The sequence below is a fragment of the Galleria mellonella genome, unplaced genomic scaffold (genome assembly GCF_026898425.1).
Source record: "Galleria mellonella isolate WM207_F2 unplaced genomic scaffold, CSIRO_AGI_GalMel_v1 utg103, whole genome shotgun sequence".
NCBI classification, from domain to species: Eukaryota; Metazoa; Arthropoda; class Insecta; order Lepidoptera; family Pyralidae; genus Galleria; species Galleria mellonella.
In genome coordinates, this window is record NW_026441966.1 from 3,535,378 (window position 1) to 3,554,469 (window position 19,092).

The window sequence follows — 19,092 nt, forward strand, 5'->3', positions numbered from 1 at the left end:
CCAGGGGGAACTGCGTGGAGGTCGACCTGGTGGGGTATATTGCTAGCAATGGGTCAGTTAGACCCATACGAGTAGCTACATATGTATTTGAAAATTAAATAAAAATAAATTTAAAATGCTTCGAAAGATTATTAACTTTTTATTATATATTATAAGTAGTCTAAGTATATAGGTATGTGTGGACCGAATAAGACATACTTACATACTTTGAAAGTTAATTAAAAATCGATTTGAAATATTACCTACAAATGAATATTGACTAAAATTACTACTTGGGTATTGCAAAGCATTTATGTGGTATGTAAGTAAGAATATTGTATTAATAAAAAAAAGTGATAATAAAAGTGGTTCAAGAGGACAATAAACTATAGGACTAACTGTAGGAGCCGGGGGGGAAAGGGATTGTTAGTAATGGAGACTGAGAATCCCATTGCTAGCAATATACCCAACCAGGTGGACCTCCTCGCGGTTCTCCCTGGAAACTATCATGGTTGATTCCTAATGAATTCATCATGATGGGCTAACTGGCCTGTTTTCATTCTCATCTATCACCCTTCACTGCCCCACCAGCGTATCCCGTTAGCGCAGGCGGGGTTACCACACCATTTTCACCCATCAAAAAAAAAACCTGTAGGAGCCGAATTCAACTGATTAGGGGGAAAGGGATTGTTAGTAATGCGAACTACCAGTCCCGTTACTAGCAATATACCTTGTCAGGTCGACCTCCACGTGATTCCCCTGGAAACCATCGTGCTAAATTCCAGATGTATTTATTAAGATGGGCTTACTGACCTGCTTATTTATTCTCACTTATCATCCCTCACTGGTGCCCCGCCAGTGTATACCGTTAGCGCAGGCGGGGTTACCATTCCATTATCATACATTAAAAAAAAAACTATAGGAGCCATATGGGAACCCAAATGCATTTTTTTTTATTTTACACACCGTATTTATTTTCCGGAAGGCGGAGGAGGGGGAGGTGGTTAAAATAGGTGTATATGTACTTTCTGACCTGTTTTTACATAAAGCCGCAAGCTCCGCCCCTTATTCGGGGATGGGCACAAGACAATTCTAAAGATTTTTTTGTCGGAGCGCGAGTTCCTTCTAAAAAGGACGTCCTTGGTTAGTTTCTTTAACAATTCCATGACAAATCCGGCCTTGACTATACAATATTCATTATTATAGGAAATAAAATTTTTAAACATACAACAGAACTTCAAATGGTTGGGTGGTTGAAATATTAAAACTTCCATATAAAAAAACATTAAATATATTTGTTAAAATATTACAGATTCAATAAAATCATGTCTCTTACAGATTAAATACATAATTTACTGGCTATCTACCATCATTTTGACTCGCGGTTAATGTAACCCACACTCCCACACTGTTTCAACGTGTTATCAAGCCAACCAAGCGATAATGACAACTGTTCACGACCAATTGAACAAATAATAAATCCAATGAAATGTAATAACAATATAATAGCTCTCTGCCATACGAAATATACGTAGACACTCTTATCTACGTAGTTTATTTAAACAATATTATAATATTATTTATTTAAAACGTGTTGGTGGATATTTACATAATGAATGTCAACTATTCAGAATTAAATTCTTACATATTTTAATGTAATAACTACCGGTTTAATTTACGTATAATTAGGAGAAAGCTCGACTAGTTTCGTGACCAAGTCGTGATTCTTAATCATGAGCGGCTGTGACACGAGCGCCAGTCTGACTGCGTGCCTCGGCCTGTTGAACGCGAGCAGATTCAATTAATATCTTATATTGGCGAATATGCATTATACAGAAAGAATATTTAATTTGTTATACAGTATAAACATTATTTTAAGAGTTTTTATATGTATAATAAATAAATAAATAAAAAAGTGCAATAGATAGACTTTTTTATACCACAAATATGGCAAACAAGCACACAGACCGTCTGATGGGAAACGATCACTGTAGCCTATGGACTCCTACAACATTAAAGGTGTCATGTACGCGTTGCAGACCCTGAAGAAACCCTAATAAGAATTCAGTGTTTTGTACATTATAAATTTAATATTCGACCGTGAACAGTTGTCAGTGGTAAACGTCATTGTTTCACGAAATAAACACCTACTTTGTTTGCCCTTGGACTAAAAATAAAATTAAACTTAACGACATAAATTTTAAGGTTCTATTTAAAAACATCACAAAGTGTTCATTGAATATTGAACTTTAATAATTTTATTTTTAGTACAATTTTATCTTTTCGTGAAACGCACCTAACTGCCCAATAAACTTTGGCACACCTAACGAGCAGACTGCAAGCGATAACTACAACTAATTGGAGTAATAATATTTATATAACAACGTAGCAAATAACTGTACAGCGGGAATAATTAATCTAATGGAAGAATACATTTCAACTTAACCATTAAATTGTGAGACTGAACGAAGCATATCGTATATTAAGAAATTTAAAATCAAACGGTCCATTTAGTGATAATAACGAGAATTTGTAATAACGAGAATTCGTAATAACGAGAACTCGTGATAACAATGGTAATAATTAACGTTCCATCAGCATTTATTAAGCAATATAGATAGATAGATAGATAGATACTCTTTATTGTTTCCTTCAAAAACTTACAATAGTAAACTTATTATAGATACAAACAATTACAAGAAATAATCACAGCGACAAAACAATGTATGCACAATTTCCGTCAGACATTCAAAGGTTGACTGGAAAAAAACCTTTTTGGGTAATAAGTCCGCCATTGTACTCATTCTTTTCTCAAGAACTTTGTATCCTATAATTTAACACTTTACTGTACAACAGTGTTACAAACAAACAAACAAATAATATGCTGTTTCAACTAATAGTAGTTTCATGTATTACTAGTCGACTGAAAATGCATCTAGCGATTGTTAATCAATCAGTAAACATTCACAGTACACTAAGTAAGACGAGTACCATCGAAATTAAGAATTTACAAACAATTGCTACAAATAGTCTGTTAGATTAATTTTAAATTTGCGTTTACTTTGTAATGTCCATTTAATTTTAACTTTCTCATATTCGATGAAATACACACAAAACACTTGTATTTGTCACATAATATAATGGGGGTTTTTTATTCTAATATATATATATATATATATATATATATATATATATATATATATATATATATATATATATATATATATTATCTTTAACCATTACTAACTAGCATCCGACTTCACTAATTACTCATAGATATTGGAAATATTGTGAACATGTTTTATCATACATAATTGTATACATAAAAATATGAAACATAATTCCGAACTTTCGGGTCGAACTTTTATATGTAAGAAGGCTCAATTTAAATCGATTTTTCATTTTCAACATTTTTTCATTATATCTTCTAAAAATATTTTATACATACATACAGTATTCTGTATGGATTGTGTATGTTTGTTCCAGCATTATGCAAAATTAGTACACCAAATTGAATGGTCATCCATTTTAAACAATAGGAGAGCATTTTGTCAAAATCTCACCAAATATTACATCGACTTTTTAATATATTTTTTTTTATACAATTTAGAATGGCAAACAAGCTGACGGCACACACGATGGAAAGTGATAACCGTCGCCTATAGACATGAGCAGTACCATCGACATAACAGAGTACACTGTTTCGCCCATGATACCCCTCATGCGTTGCCATTCCTGAGGACTCAGATGTTATTCCTCTGTACCCTGTAAATTCACGCCATATCCCACCCTTCAAACCGAAACAGCCATGCAAACACAACGCTTTACGGTTGAAACACGAATGGGACAGAGGTACCCAAGCAATCGACTTTTGTACAAAGTCTCCCTCTAGTGAGTCATCTCCTTTAATTCCATTGAAATAAGCAAATGAACTGAAATATATTAACATATCGAGTACATTTAATAATATAAATCTCAAGCAAGGAGATTTATCAAATATTATTAATTCTCACAGAGGTAGTGGTTTGGAGATACACTTTTTTAAAAACCACCTCACCTAAATAATCAGCACCCACTTCGTATTTCGATCCCGAAATATCAGAAAAAAATTCTTGGTAGTTTAAAAGATAGTCTTATTAGGAAATTTGAGATAATTTTCATAGTAGGTACGCAGCCAAATAAATAGAGTGAACTAATCGCTGTTTCGATTACAAATTAACGGAGGCTCCCAGACGATAACAATAATGACTTCACAACATTACCTTATAATACACAAACATAATGATTTTAGAAATCTTACTAACAACTCTTATTAGCTACATTTTAATTGTCTGCGACACTTATTACTAATTGCACATCACGTAATTTCCCGAGAGACGTCCAGAATCTCGACATCTAATTTTAGAACAATTTTAGTACAAACATTGTAAATTAGTCCATCACATGCACTAGTTAGACATATTAAGTCACAGATAACTATGGTATCTCTAAACCTCCCGAAGGCCTACGTGACAAATCTTAATTGTACATTAATTTGTATGGCTTAAAATTTGTATCGTTCGATTCAATTTTGTTAAATACAGACACTCTTATTCTTTATTACGTCAATGAAGAAGTGTCAATTTTAAAAAGGCATTGATTGGATTTGCCGTAGAAACTTTTTATTTTACATTAGTCTATCTATATTTCTAGAATTTTATAAAACATAAAAAAAATATGACATTACATAAAAAAAAAAAACAGATAAACTTGATTTAAATATTTTTTTTGCAATGAAATCATCATGATGTATCCATAAACAAATTAATGCAAAATAATGCAATACAAGAGGATTTTCCAATAAAATCAATAATGCAATACAGTTTGTTTATTCATTTGATTAATGCTGATATAACAGAAAAATATAATGCATTGATGCATTTGCCAACTCATAGATCCAAATATAAGTACATTTTACTTGATTAAACACTCAAATGGTCACGAGATATGGAAATCCATTTATCAAATTAACAGGTAATTATCCGATGGAGTTGGTTTAGTTAACCGTCCAATCACTATTTATAATTTTTGTTTTAAACAAAAGCTATTGGTAGATTTTTTTTTAATCTATGAATAATATAAATCATATATTCTTTTTAATAAATGATAGCTTGAAAGATAACGCAACCATAAATTATTGTTTTCAACGAAGAGATTAGTACAGAACGGACTCTGATTACATATTTGATAACGAATAATCAAGTATTACGTAAGAAAAACTTACGGTAAGCAACAAAAATCAATTAACCTCAAAAACATCCTTAACAAGATTAACAGCAAAGTTTCGTCAACATACGTTTTGTAAATCAAAACAGGATGAATGGCTAGACGTTTTGAAAATTTTATATTTTTTTTATTTCATATCGACTTTTGGTGCTAACCGTACAGAGAAGAAATACAAGAAATTGATTTATCTACATATCAATATTAAAGTAAACATGATAAAGGCCATTTGTATTATTAAATTGTGCCAGTTACATTGCAGATGTGTGCAATTTGTTATAAAATTAAAAAAATATACCATATATTTATCATACATTTTAAAATAAGCCTGCTTTATTAAAAAAAAAATTAGGCTGCCTTCAATTTTGCGTAAAATTCTAAAAAAAGAACTATAAATTCAAATGGGCCGTAAATTCATATAGATTAGGCATATCGTATTATTTTTATACACTAACATTCAGTGTACAATTAAATACTGATACTAATTTCGATATTTATCAATCGATCGATTGTTAAACAGCGCCATCTTTTGTCAAAACAATATATTACTGATCGTTTTATCCAAACAGCTTGTCAAAGCAAGCGTGGCAGTACGGTTTGTCATTTTGTTCCTTGAAAGTGCCTTTGTTGAGTTGCCTGAGGCAAAATGCGCATACAAAATGTTCAGGGTGGAACTTCCTGAACATAGCTGTGATGCAGCGGCCGGCGATGGGTTTGTGGCAGCCGGCGCAGAGCGAGCCGCGCTTGCCGTGATAATGTGTCTCGCAGTAGGGCTGTCCCTCGTGTTCGAAAAATGATCCACCGTGGAATGGCTCGCGGCATTCCTGAAAAAGAATTTTTTTTTTAAAAAAAAACAGATATTGGTTTCGCCACCCCGTCACATTGTTGAATTTTATAACCAAACACCCACGGCGACGCCTCTTACAAGTCTGGCAGGTAGTGGTCTAGCTTTCGTATTGCAATATACCCTGTTTTTTTTTTTTTAATGAATGATAATGGTATGGTAATCCCACCTGTGCTAACGGTATACGCCGGCGGAACTTCAGTGAGGGATGATAGGTGAGAATGAAAAAGCAGCTCAGTTAGATCATCGTGATCAATTCATCTGGAATTCAGCACGATGGTTTCCAGGGGGAACTGCGTGGAGGTCGACCTGATAGTGCACATTACCAGCAATGGAGCTGTCAAACTCCATTGCTAACAATCCCTTCCCCCCCCCCCCCCAGCAATGGGACTGGTAGCCCGCATTACTTACTAACAAGCCCTTCCCCCCAGTATACCATGTTAGGTCGATCTCTTCGCGCCCCCCTCTGGAAACTATCATTCTTAGCTAACTGACCTGGCTTATCAACATCGATCAATTATCTCTTACTGGTGCCCCGCCAGCGTATACCGTTAGCGTGGGCGGGTTCGTATTCCATTATCACCTATTAAAAAAAAATAGTCCACTCGTTTGTCAACCTAAATACAAATCTATAATTATTATTACTTTATTTTTCATGTCCCTTACGGTGCGTAGCGTAGGCAGAGAGAGAGAGAGAGAGAGAGAGATATATCGAGTACCAAACATCTCTATCCTTACTTTATCCATTTTATATCTATCATACATATTTACTATCTGTTGCTTTATCCATTTACATATATAAGTAAAATTAAATTGAGATAATTTGTGTCTTTATGTATGTGTATGAAATATAAATACATGTATAATGTATATGTATAGACATGGATGTGTATATATATATATGTAATATTTATTACAGTTATTGATTCCTGACTGTAATGCACTATGGAATAAAATAGATTTAGATTATTATCCACTAGAAGCGCTGCTTTTCATCATATATGTTTGTAGAATTAAACTAATCAACTTGTACGCATTTTACAATAGAAAAACTATATTTACAAATGTTCTCTGGATTTCAACAAAATGTTGCAGTGAGTTTATAATTCATCGCGTGACAACATTGTATTTATAGTGCATAGTGATTTAAAAATAACATTTAACCCGTGTCCCATAAACAAAGCGGCTGATTTACGGCAGCCGGTGTGGCTGCAGACGCGTGCGACGTCATCCTACGGCTATTAATAGCGATCGAGTTCGGGAGTCGCGCGGGAAACCCTATACGCCTAGCACTTGACCTCGTTTACGTTTTGGTTACGTTTTTTACAGTTGTCCTTCATGGAAACACAACAATGGACTGATAAAAGGTCAATGCCACCGTTCACGGTGACCTTGACAGGTGCCCACCGCCCGACAAGATGACCCTGTAGGCGGTTCTGTTTTGTCATTTTTATATATTATTTTTTGGTTTGTTATTTTTTTTTCTTTTATTTTTGTTCTCTTTATTATAAATCTTAGCATTACAATAACATTACAAAAATATATTACATACATTATATCTATTAAGTTGTCTATACTATAGAGGTCGTATTATGTGTGTTTGTGTTGTTTTGTGTGTTGAAATAACATCCGTGTGTGTTGTGTACGCATTTCATTCCTTGGCCGTGTCATTCGGCGAGCATTGCTGTAAAAGAAAATTGGGGAGGGCATCCATTTTAGAGGGGGGGCTGATGTATCATTCCTTATTCATCTTCATCTACTCCAACGCATTTTGGGCATACCGGTTTTCCTTCCATGGCATAGAATGATTTGCCTTTGACGGGGTTTTGGCAGTCCTGTGATCGAAACCTCAAGTTAGATAGGGCGATACGATTGCTCAAAGATTAAGATCAATAGTAATCTATTGAGCATTTGGCAGAAGGTACTTTACCTGGCGTAGACGCTTTCCTAGATAAAAATTTTGGAGCTTAAATCAAACCTTTCGCGGGTATTACTTCAGCCATCGGAAGTAAAGGGAGTCCTGTAAAAATTTCATACTGACCTTGCATACGAAGCAATCTGGATGCCATTGTGTGTTGAGCGCGGATATGTAATTCTCCATAATGGGCTTATTGCAGCCACCGCATTTTGGCGCGAACATGTCGAAGTAGTCAGCGCGGCAGTAAGGCTTCCCGTCCCTCTCGTGGAAGCCATCTTCGCCGAACTGTTGACCGCACTGAGCGCAGAAGAAATGCTCTGTGTGCCATGTTTTCTCCAAAGCCGTCACACATTTCTGAAACAGAAAATGTACTTTGTCTTATAAATGTACTTGTAAGAACATAAAATCTGAAATGATCCACTGAATATTTTCAAAAACTAACATCAAGGATAGGACCGTTGCAGTATGCGCATCTCGGCGAGAACAGGTTGTGGTAGTCCGGTTCGCAATAAGGTCTGCCTTCGCGTTCGAAGAAATTTCTTGTGCCCAACTCTTGGTTGCAGTGAGCGCAAGTGAAGTGCTCAGGGTGCCACGTGCGGCCCAAAGCGGTGATGACCTGCACCAAAAAACCGTATTATTATCATCACTCGCTTCAAAAAGTAACACTAAAGGAGCAGTTCCGATTTTCACTTCAATCCAATAACTATCGTCGGATGATGTGGAACCCTAATTCCTGCTCCAAACACGATCCAATAACCACCTGTCCGACGATGGGCTTTTCGCACGCATTGCAGCATCCCTTCTGGGGGGTTTGTACTCCTTGGCGGCTCATGTCTGCCCGGAGGGATCCGAGCATATGCTCGAGAGAGGCGGATTCGGGTTGCCGCGGGCTACTGCGGTAGTGTTCTTGCCACGCGCGTTTCTCCCGATACACGTGAGTTCCGCCTTCTCCTCCTGCGCCGCTTACCTGAAAATTAGAAAGAAATTTATAAAACTGATGTTTCTATTGCTTTGCCGTCACCAATTTTGACGAAAGAGCAATAACATAAACTGGGAAGTACTCCACTTTGGATCTTTGACTCGAGTCGAAGACCAGAACGATTCAAGGCAAAGATCGCAAATTGAAGCCTAACGTACAGAAGGTAACACCGTCCGCCCGTGGTGGACTGAAGCGAATGCGGTCCGAGTGAAATGTTTGACTAAGTACTCTAATATTATAAGCTCGCGGCCCCACCACGCCTGTGATGTAACGCTCCGAACTATCTTTAGATATGGGTGTTACCACGGGTGCGAGAGGGACGACGGTACCGCTGGAGTGATGCCTGTTTGCGTGGCTGGAAATAGCCATGGACCAAGAAAGGAGACTTGTAAATATTATAATAAACGGAAAATGCTGTGGTGCAGTGTGCCGAGTGGCCGTGACAGCTGCCGTCCGATATTGGCCCATAGGGCGCCCGATGACTCAGATCAGGTTAGGGCACCACGATCTGCGAATCGTAAAATCGAATAAGCTGCTCGGACCGCTGGATTATGAATACAACCGTTTATTTAGTAAATACGGTTTTATGAATGAAGAAACACTTTAATGTAGATGTATGAGTGTGAAATTCAGGTTTTATGTTGATAATATTATCAAGACATTCGTCTGCTTGGCAAAGCGCTTTAGCCTTTATATGTTTGGAATAAAATTCTGTTTCCACTATATTTCAACTTTTCTCTTTACACCAGCTAATTTGGCAGCTGGACGAGCTGTCTGGGAGGCTCAAAATTTCTTATCCTTTATTTACTCATTTTTTTTCGAAAAAAAATTTTACTAAGACTAAAATATAAAAATTATGATGATAATGATTATTTTGATTGGATCCTGTATACATATACTGTATGCAGACACACAATTACATATATTTTGAGACCTTTTCTCAAAGGAATCTAGGTAAGGATTTTGACTTCTAAACATCAAATTTAGAAGTCAAAATCCTATAATCCTTTTAATCGGCTAAACATCAATTTGGAGTTTTCATATGAAATTGTTAAATAAAGTGTAGAGAAGTAAGAAAATATTATTGTTGCTTACAGTTATTTTTGTTGTTTTAAATAGTATTTTGTTACTGAAAGGACAGGCCAAGGTTAGCTTTTATAACATTACAGTAAATAAAAAAAAATGTATTTAAGTCTCACTTTGAAGTCAGAGAGCGATGCCATTAGATCATCGAGCTCCTTAGTGGCGCTGGAGGCGTGATAGTGGTGGCGGTGGGGCGCCACCGTCGTCGGGGGTTGCTGCTGCGCCTGCGCAGGCTCCACCACGGTCTCTTGGACGGTAACCGTCACCTGCTTGGTGCCTGGCCGTGGAAGCGTGCCGGACGATGGTGGAATTGGCGATGTTGATGAGCGACTGTTAAATAAGAAACGTACTGTTATTATATATATTTTTAAAGGATGATAATGAAATGGCATTACTGCTTGCGCTAACGGTACACGCTGGCGTAGCACCAGTGACGGATATGTAAGAAAAAAAAGTAGGTCAATTAGTCCATCATGATGAATACGCCTGGAATTCAGCACGACAGTTTCTAAGGGGGACCACGTGGAGGTCGACCTGATAGGGTATATTATTGGCAATGGGACTAACTATCTATACTATACCAACAATCCTTTCCCCCTCTATTGTTATTATATTAGGTCAATATTAGGAAATCTCCTTCTAGATATGTATATTTTTATAAAACTTTGTTAACGTATTCTTTTTATTTAAGCGGTGTGCAATTATTTATAAAGAAAGAAAAATATAAAATATTAATATAAGTGTTCCTACACAAACAATACACTACATAAAATACAATTCCTACAGGCACTTTAATCACAACAAAAATAATAAGGGATCAATACAGAAGTGTATCCTGTCAGTGACAAAAATATTATCTATGATAAAATATCATTCTAGCGTGATTATTAAACTATATCCGTGTGGCAAAGTGTGCCACGTTACATGAAATGAGGTCGCGGGTTCAATTCGCGGCCAGACAAAGTGACTTAACGCACTTTTAGTATTGGCAACTATTTTTATCCGATTATTAAAGAAAGGAGGTTAATGGTTTTTGGGTGTTCATATATAATTAGTAGAAGGGATTATATAAAAGCATATAAGATAAATATATAAAGCAAATAAATATTTCATATCAATTAGTTTCATTTCCGTTTCACGGCCGTGTGGTCCCGGCATAGAATAGGCCACCCCTTCCTTTACCGTGGATGTCGTAAGAGGCGACTAAGGAGGGCGAGAGATGGGCAGCAACGTCTCTCTTAAAACATCTGTAAAGCCTAACTGCGGTTGCCAGTCTGCCTGCCAAGCGTGGCCACTGCTGGCAAAACCACCTAAGATGGATACTTATGTTCCGCAGTGGACACTTAAAGGCTGATGATGATGAATTTCATTTAATAAAAATAAGCTATATACAGAAATTGTGTTTATCGTTTTAACCGAGTGTTCCTATTTTTTTTTTTGATGGGTGGTCTTACAGATCACCAGGCTCCCAAACTCAAGGACATCTATTTTACTTGATCTATAAAGGTAAGAGTATACAAGTTAATAAATGAAATTATAATATTAGTGAGTATAAATATATATGTATGTTGTATTTATTACGAGACAATGTTTATAAACATACCTTTCCTAAACAACCGATGGCAATTAATATAAGTAACACTTTAATCCAACCTACTATTCTTGTATGCCAAATTACATTTATTAATGTCTAACAAATCTTTGTTCCTACATAAAGTTCATGCCCTAATGTAATAAATATACACGCAATAAATCTTGACTGATAAATTAAATAAGGTCATAACTCCAATAATTTCAAAACATATCTATACTTATAATAAATCTGTAGAGAGGTCAATTCTGTGCATGAAATATATTTCCAAAATAACTATCAGGGGGGTGATTAGTGATCGATACTGATGCCAAAAATGCAATCAGTAAAATTTTTGTCTGTCTATCTGTATATTCGTTATAGAAACAAAAACTACTCGACAGATTTTAACGAAACTTGGTACAATTATTCTTCATACTCCTGGGCAGGTATACTTTTCATCACGCTACGATCAATAGGAGCAGAGCAGTGAAGGGAAATGTTAGGAAAACGAGAGAAATTACTCCATTTTTAAGCTTCCGTCGCGTTGCACACGCCTTAGTAGCCATTTTTTTAAATATAAAAATGTCCACCTGTGCGAAGCCGGGACGGGCCGCTAGTATTAAATATATATTCCACTGCTGGGTTCCATCATTACACCAGCCTTCACAGCTGAACATAAGCCTCCCCCTTGGGAGGTTATGATTTTTTTTATGAACACAATTTTAAATTATATCATCAAGTATAAACTTCTTATAGTTATCTTTCGTCACAATCTTTTGTCTAGTTTCAGCATAGATGTATTTAAAGGGGCCTAGGTGGACCATGCCCACTTCAGATGTGTCCGATGATCAACGCCATGATATGAATGGAGCTTTTGCCTATGTGCAAAGATAGGTGTGATGTGTAAGAGATGTATAATGTCTTTTTTAAAGGCCATATCTGAGTTTAACGTAATTTATATTGAATTTTCGCCAAAATTATATACGTAAAATTAAACATATTTTAGTTTCGACTAACATTTAAAAATTTTATTTTATAATTTGAAAACATAAACAACGTTATTTACATAAAATCTCGTAAGGTAGTTACGCCCTATTATCCCTCGATAGAGAAACACAGATTGCATCTGAAAAGTGCTGGCAGGTGCATGAGTAGTTCGCGAACTAACACTAATTACAGGGCGGAAACATGCGCAAACGGCGCCGGGCTATGCCAAGAACAATTATACGGCGTACTGTGTACTCAACATTGTTCATAACTTTTGACTGTAACGGATGGATTGATTTACTTATATTTATTATAGAAATTATATATATATTTTACTGCATTTGTAAAAAAAGATACAGCGATTAGTTTAACAACTTGTTAGCAAGGGTGGGTCTATCTGTGTGAGAGAGAGAGAGATTTTCCAGTCAATGCAATGCAATGGGAAAGAAAATGATTAGGGGATAATCTAGTACAGGAAAGTTGCGTACAAAATAATTATTTGTCTAGGTTTATACGTGAAGTTTTTCATTCAACTGAGAATACAATTAAATTTAAGACTTATTTTTATGACACAGAGTTCAATTTTGACAAAATTACTAACACAAGAGTAGATGATATTAATGATGTTGATTGTAGACACTTAATGGAATTTAAAAGCTTATGATGATTGTATAAAAATACTTGTACTATTCTATATTTTAATAGTACGAAAGTAGACAATTGCGATTAAAAACGAACCGTGAAAATATTTATTTATTAAACTTTAATACACGTAGAAAGTGTAAACGGCGGACTTACCACCACATGGCGTTATCTACCAGTCGACCGTAGACAGGAATAACAGAAAATATAAATGACGGTGCAACGTATAAAAACGCAAAAAGAAAAGTTTAATTGACAACTTTCTCCATTTTGAAATCTGTTACAAATAAGTCAATTATCATTATTTATGCCAATCATTTACTGTAACTCGTGAACATAAGTCTACCACATGGACTACCAAAAAAGTGAGATTATATTAAGTTATAACTATTATTATTATTTCAGTCGTTAATTTGTTTTACCGTTTTGCCAGTAATGACACGCTTAGCAGGCAAGTTGGTAACCGCAGTTAGGCCTTTAAATACGCTGCCCATCCCTCGCCCTCCCTTAGTCGCCTCTTACGACACCCACGGGAAAGAAAGGGGTGGCCCTTTCTGTGCCGGGGTACACACGGTATTACTCTGTAGTTAGATACAAGTCGTAGCTAACTATAGAGTAATGAAGTTCCTTTACATTGGTAACAATGACGTTGGATTGACGCAAGGCCGTTCATAATGATGTCAGCCCGCCCTGTAGATTGTAAGTACATGAAAAGATATTTATTATCTGTAACGTCGTATCTCCTGAATATAGGCGTCTAAAAATAATAACGGAAATTGTGAAAGAAAGAAAATAAGTATTGCAAAAAAAATCTATTGATGTTGGAGATTTTTGGCACATGGTGGAATTTAGAATTTATTTGGAAGTCATAAAGATGAAATTAATGAAATCATTGGTAATAAATTATAATTAATGAATAATTAAAAAAAAAAATAGATTGACCACATATTTAGTACTAAATATAAGGGCAAGTAACATGTACATATTTATTTAAAAAATAATAGATATATTTTTATATTTAAGGATAGTTATAGATTATGGGAATAACAAAATGGCGGCTTCAAGAAACTCGAAGCTTAAAAATAAAACAAATTATATTGAGAAAAGTAATCAAACCCTATACTTTCATTTAAAAAATATTATATTGCAAACTAGATCATCCTATACCAATTTAAACATTTCTGCTTGCCCTTATTTATTTTTTTTAAGAAAAAAAAGCGCGCCAGTTTTTGGTGTTGCAAGTAATATAATAACTATAATATGCGGTAGACGAATTGCGTAACTTTATTTACGGTGTATGATACACGAAATATTGACAACAACTTTTATGTTCTTGCGAAAAAAATTGGATTTTTGTCTAAGTGTTTGTAGAAAGATGCTCTATCTATGTCATTAATCTAAGGATGCCACCAATTTTTTATCAACACAGATCAATAAATAATGTCATCATCGTGTGCGTTACCTAGAAAATATTACGATAATACTTAGTCACAATATTATTTTCAATCCGGAGTGAAAAGATTTATACCGTTGTATTCAAAGTAGCAAGCCGAAAAGTGTATTTTGCTCGGCGTGTTGATCAGTTTGCACTGAAGTTACTTTGAGAATCATGTTATATTTAAGCGACTTTCAAATATTTAAAGATTGTATGCCACAAAAAAATTTACTTCAAACGTGACAAAACCAGTTATTTTGATCTAAAAATTAAACTTCTGAATTGATTTTGATAACATTTTTATGGGAGTAATTTATAAGTATAGCGTTTCAGATAAAAAAAAAAAAAAACTAATTTTCCACATCGGTTTAGAACCGACAGAGTTATGAGGTAACAAACAAAAAATTAATACAACCGAATTGAGAATTTTTTGAAGCCAGTTGAAAATAGGTTTTAAAATTAACTATTTTTTGTGTGTCCATTACGCGATATATTTGCTAATTCTGAATCGAACTGATAATTCGCAAACAGTAGAATTTATTCTAGTGTAAAGCAGAATTTACTAATAAAAATGTACTACTAAATCATATTTAATCTACAGTATTGTATTTGAAATGTTGTGTCAATATTTTATCAGAGAGAGATTTTGTGCAAAAATTATCTGTCCTATTCGTATTTTTGCCGCCAAATCTGTCCTACTGGTTGTTTTAAGTAAGATATGTTAGTGAAATTACAATGTATGGAGGTTAAACATTTTAACGAATGGCAACACAAGAGTTTACCTGTCTGTTTTGAAATGAAATACTTATGTGTGAAAGACACAAATAGACCACAATTTTAAATTACATGGGTGATTTTTTATCCTAATTCACATGAGATATAGCCAGTTCGAAATAAGGCAACAATCACAAAACCAGTATCGCAAGCTTAGATTACATACATGGTTTTTAAAGAAATGCTTCACTAAAAACAGATAATTTTTTTATCCATGTTAGGGTTACCATAATTTACTTCTCAGTATATGGGCGAAATTAAATTTTATGGTTAAATTGAAAAATAAAATTATGTAAATTTGACTGAAAATGGCCGTCATTTTAATTAATATAACGTTACTAATTATTTTTATTAATTTGTTACCAATACGAACATATGTATATTTATATAATATCCCAAGAAATAGTTTCCAATTAAAAAAAAAATCGTCTTGGTCTGGGAAATTTTAGTCGAATTACTTGCAACATTGAATAAATGGCGCATTTGGTCTTGATTTAAAAAAAATATGCGTCAAATTGAGTCAGCCAAATATCAATTCAGCTGACTAAATTTATAATTTATGTTACTGTATTTCACTTGAATTGTTTAACTGTCATTTATTTATTTTTAAGTTTCTGCAATAAAGGGTTAAATAAATAATTATTAACAGGTTTTTCACATTCATGCTCTATATATATAATCTAAGATCGCAACGTATAGTGGGAAGTCTTACAGGCACCGTAAACCGTGGCAACAGCACCCATAGGCGATTATTACAAATAAACTAACAACATAACTGACGTCGCTATCTATTTGCGGACGCGCACAAAAATACGGCGTTTCACACGGCCCGCGCGGCCCACGGCGCCGTGAGTACGGGCCGGTCACGCCAAAATATCTTTATTGACCACCCTAATTTATGATTTGCATTAGAAACGTGTGTACTTGTTTAGCGAGCGATCGGTTGATATTTTATTCGCGAATAAAATCCTTCTTTGTCCTTACTATTTATATACGCTTGCGAGATAAGCAGAGGGAATCAAGTGCTAAAGACTTAAAATCATAACATACATTCTTACTTCTTGTAGTTTCATAACTTTTACCAGAGGGAGACTTTGTATAAAAGTCGTTTGATTAAGTACTACTGTTCCATTCGTATTTCCACCGAAAAGCAGTTGTTTGCATGGCTGTTTCGATTTGAAGGGTGGCAGTGATTTTACAGGGTGCAAATGTTGTCTGCATGCTTATCTTTGTCCCATCCGTGTTTCGTGAAACAGCTGTGTTAGCATGCCTGTATTTCAAATTGCCGTGCAGTTATAGAATAGGCCACCACTTCTCTTCCTGTGAGTGTCGTATGAAGCGACTAAGAGAACCTGATAATCAAGGGATGTCAGCAGCGTCCCTCTCCATAGCCTATCATCTGCGGTTGCCAACCCAAAGTCATTAGTTGCCATGCTTGCCTGCCAAGCGTGGCAACTACTGACAAAACTCCCCTTTATGGGAAAGGCTGACACAACAACAACATGGTATGGTATTTCAATTTGGAGACTGGGAAAGGAGATAGCAGAGAAATTATAAAGACGTAACAACGTAATAAAATACAATAGGCTTCAAAGCATATTCTAGATATCTAAGGTACGGTTCATATCTACAGATGACGGTCATCATTTTCTATTAGATGAGCCGTCCAGCTAGGTTGCCATTGTATTATAAAAAAAAAAATATGTACTATCCTTAATCTATGAATAATATAAGTCCTGTTTGTCTCTGGATCTACTATGGAGGCCAACTAGTTTATGTGTTTATTAATCTATGGACACTAAATAAATCTAATTATGTAGTCTATATGTATATATTCTTGAGGATTTACCCTATTATTTTAATACATATATTAATATCCAAACAATAGTTGTTTACAATATAATAATGTGATTAATATAAATAACAAATTATTATTACATAAAATATTATATTAACAAATAAACAACGAGCAAGTGATATGGAATAAAATATTTATATTTTAATTTGTTATTATATGTATATAATGAATATTTTGTATATTTTAGTTAATTTTTAACTTAAATATCTAAATAAAATACCATAATAAATTGTGTAAATTAAAAAATATTTTATACTGACTGATTTAGCATTGACATATTTGCTGTATAAAATATTATTTGTTTTAAATCAGTGAAGAAAAATAAAATACTTTGTGAAGTTGGTAAAAATAAATGTACATGGTTAATGGGGAAATAGCCGCAACCTCGCCACTTGACATTGGGCCTGTCATCAAGGTGGATCATCACCCGTTTTAATGATCCGTGTTATTATTAAAACATTAAGTAAATAATTAACAACCTTGGTTGGTTTGCGTAAATGAGGTACCGAGTTCGAGTCCCGGTCGGGTCAATTTAAAAAACGAACATTTCTGAATTAGCTCGCATTTATGCATTCTAAGTTGTACTTGTAGACGTTTCTTACTTGACTTCTCATAATAAAGAGCATTCTAGCTTAATAATAAACAGGCGATTAGTATATAAAAAAAAGAATTTTATCGTCAAACAATGCACTGATATAAAACGTGATAAAATGTATATGCAGCCAAAAAATCATAATCTGATTAGAATTACCGAAGATATCACGTAACACGCCTATTTAGATTGTGTTCTACAAAAAAAAAAAACTGACTTCAGTAGTAGCAAAATTAGTTACTTTGTTTATAAAAAAATGGTTATTTGAAAATGCTTTTTACAATTTGAATGAATCCTTTGCTTCTTGAAATTTTTTTTATATTGACATTATAAATAATTAAATTAATATAAAAAGATCATAATATGTATGCATGTAAATTTATTATTGACGATTGACGTGTTTTATTCTATTTTTAACTTTGATGACGACTTTATTGTAAAACTGCAAAATAATGTTATGTAGCTAATTGTATTGTACGCCCGATTTTTTTTTTTTATACAACTTAGAATGGCAAACAGGCTGACGGCTTGGCTGGTGTAGGCTGACTGATGTATGGGTAAGCTGTGTCAATTTCCTTTAAGACGTTGATAAAATCTTACGAATAATTATAATGCTCACAATAAATATTTATTCTATTCTATTTAAAAACCAAACTTCTGAATTTATTTTATTAAAATTTCTATGGCACCGATCTGAAAGTATATCCCTTCAGATAAAGAAAAATAATAATAACCTATGTAACACCTTAGTCCTCAGGAATGGCAACGAATGGGCGGTATCATGGGCGAAACATTATACTCTGTTATGTCCACAGTACTGCTCATGTCTGTAGGCGACGGTAACCACTTTCCAGGTGGGCCGTCAGCTTGTTTGCCATTCTAAGCTGCATAAAAAATCCAATACGGTATAAATAACGATATTACGTACACAACATAAAAAAAATCCGAATTGAAAACTTGATCCTTTTGTGAAGTCAAAACACAAAACGATATGTGTGTACGCAAAATTTTTGTTACATTTCATATTGAATTACATCTCTTGTTTTGAAATCAACCGTGGCTTTTGCACACTTAGAAATTCAACACAATAATGTGTTACGGAAGTGTCATTAGGAATCGTTGCCAACAACTGGAAACCGGTGCTGACAAGACAACACGAACATCTA

The 19,092-nt window shown here is 34.5% G+C and overlaps 1 protein-coding gene across 5 annotated transcripts in view; it reads right to left on the reverse strand.

Annotated features, from left to right (window-relative positions):
- Positions 1–1,254: 1,254 nt before the first annotated feature.
- The window catches only part of LOC113517496 (leupaxin), a 95,787-nt gene continuing 77,949 nt past the window's right edge, over positions 1,255–19,092 (reverse strand). For 4 of the 5 annotated variants that reach the window (XM_052899396.1, XM_052899361.1, XM_052899316.1 and 1 more), the window contains exons 5-9: positions 10,182–10,395; positions 8,764–8,970; positions 8,446–8,619; positions 8,127–8,357; positions 1,255–6,065 (exon numbers count right to left, since the gene is read on the reverse strand). In XM_052899396.1, the coding sequence (XP_052755356.1) occupies positions 5,799–6,065; positions 8,127–8,357; positions 8,446–8,619; positions 8,764–8,970; positions 10,182–10,395 (1,093 nt within the window). In that variant the 3' untranslated portion in view covers positions 1,255–5,798. Of the gene's footprint in view, positions 6,066–7,545; positions 7,921–8,126; positions 8,358–8,445; positions 8,620–8,763; positions 8,971–10,181; positions 10,396–19,092 lie in introns of those variants that run through there. The other variant, XM_026902177.3, reaches the window with a different exon arrangement.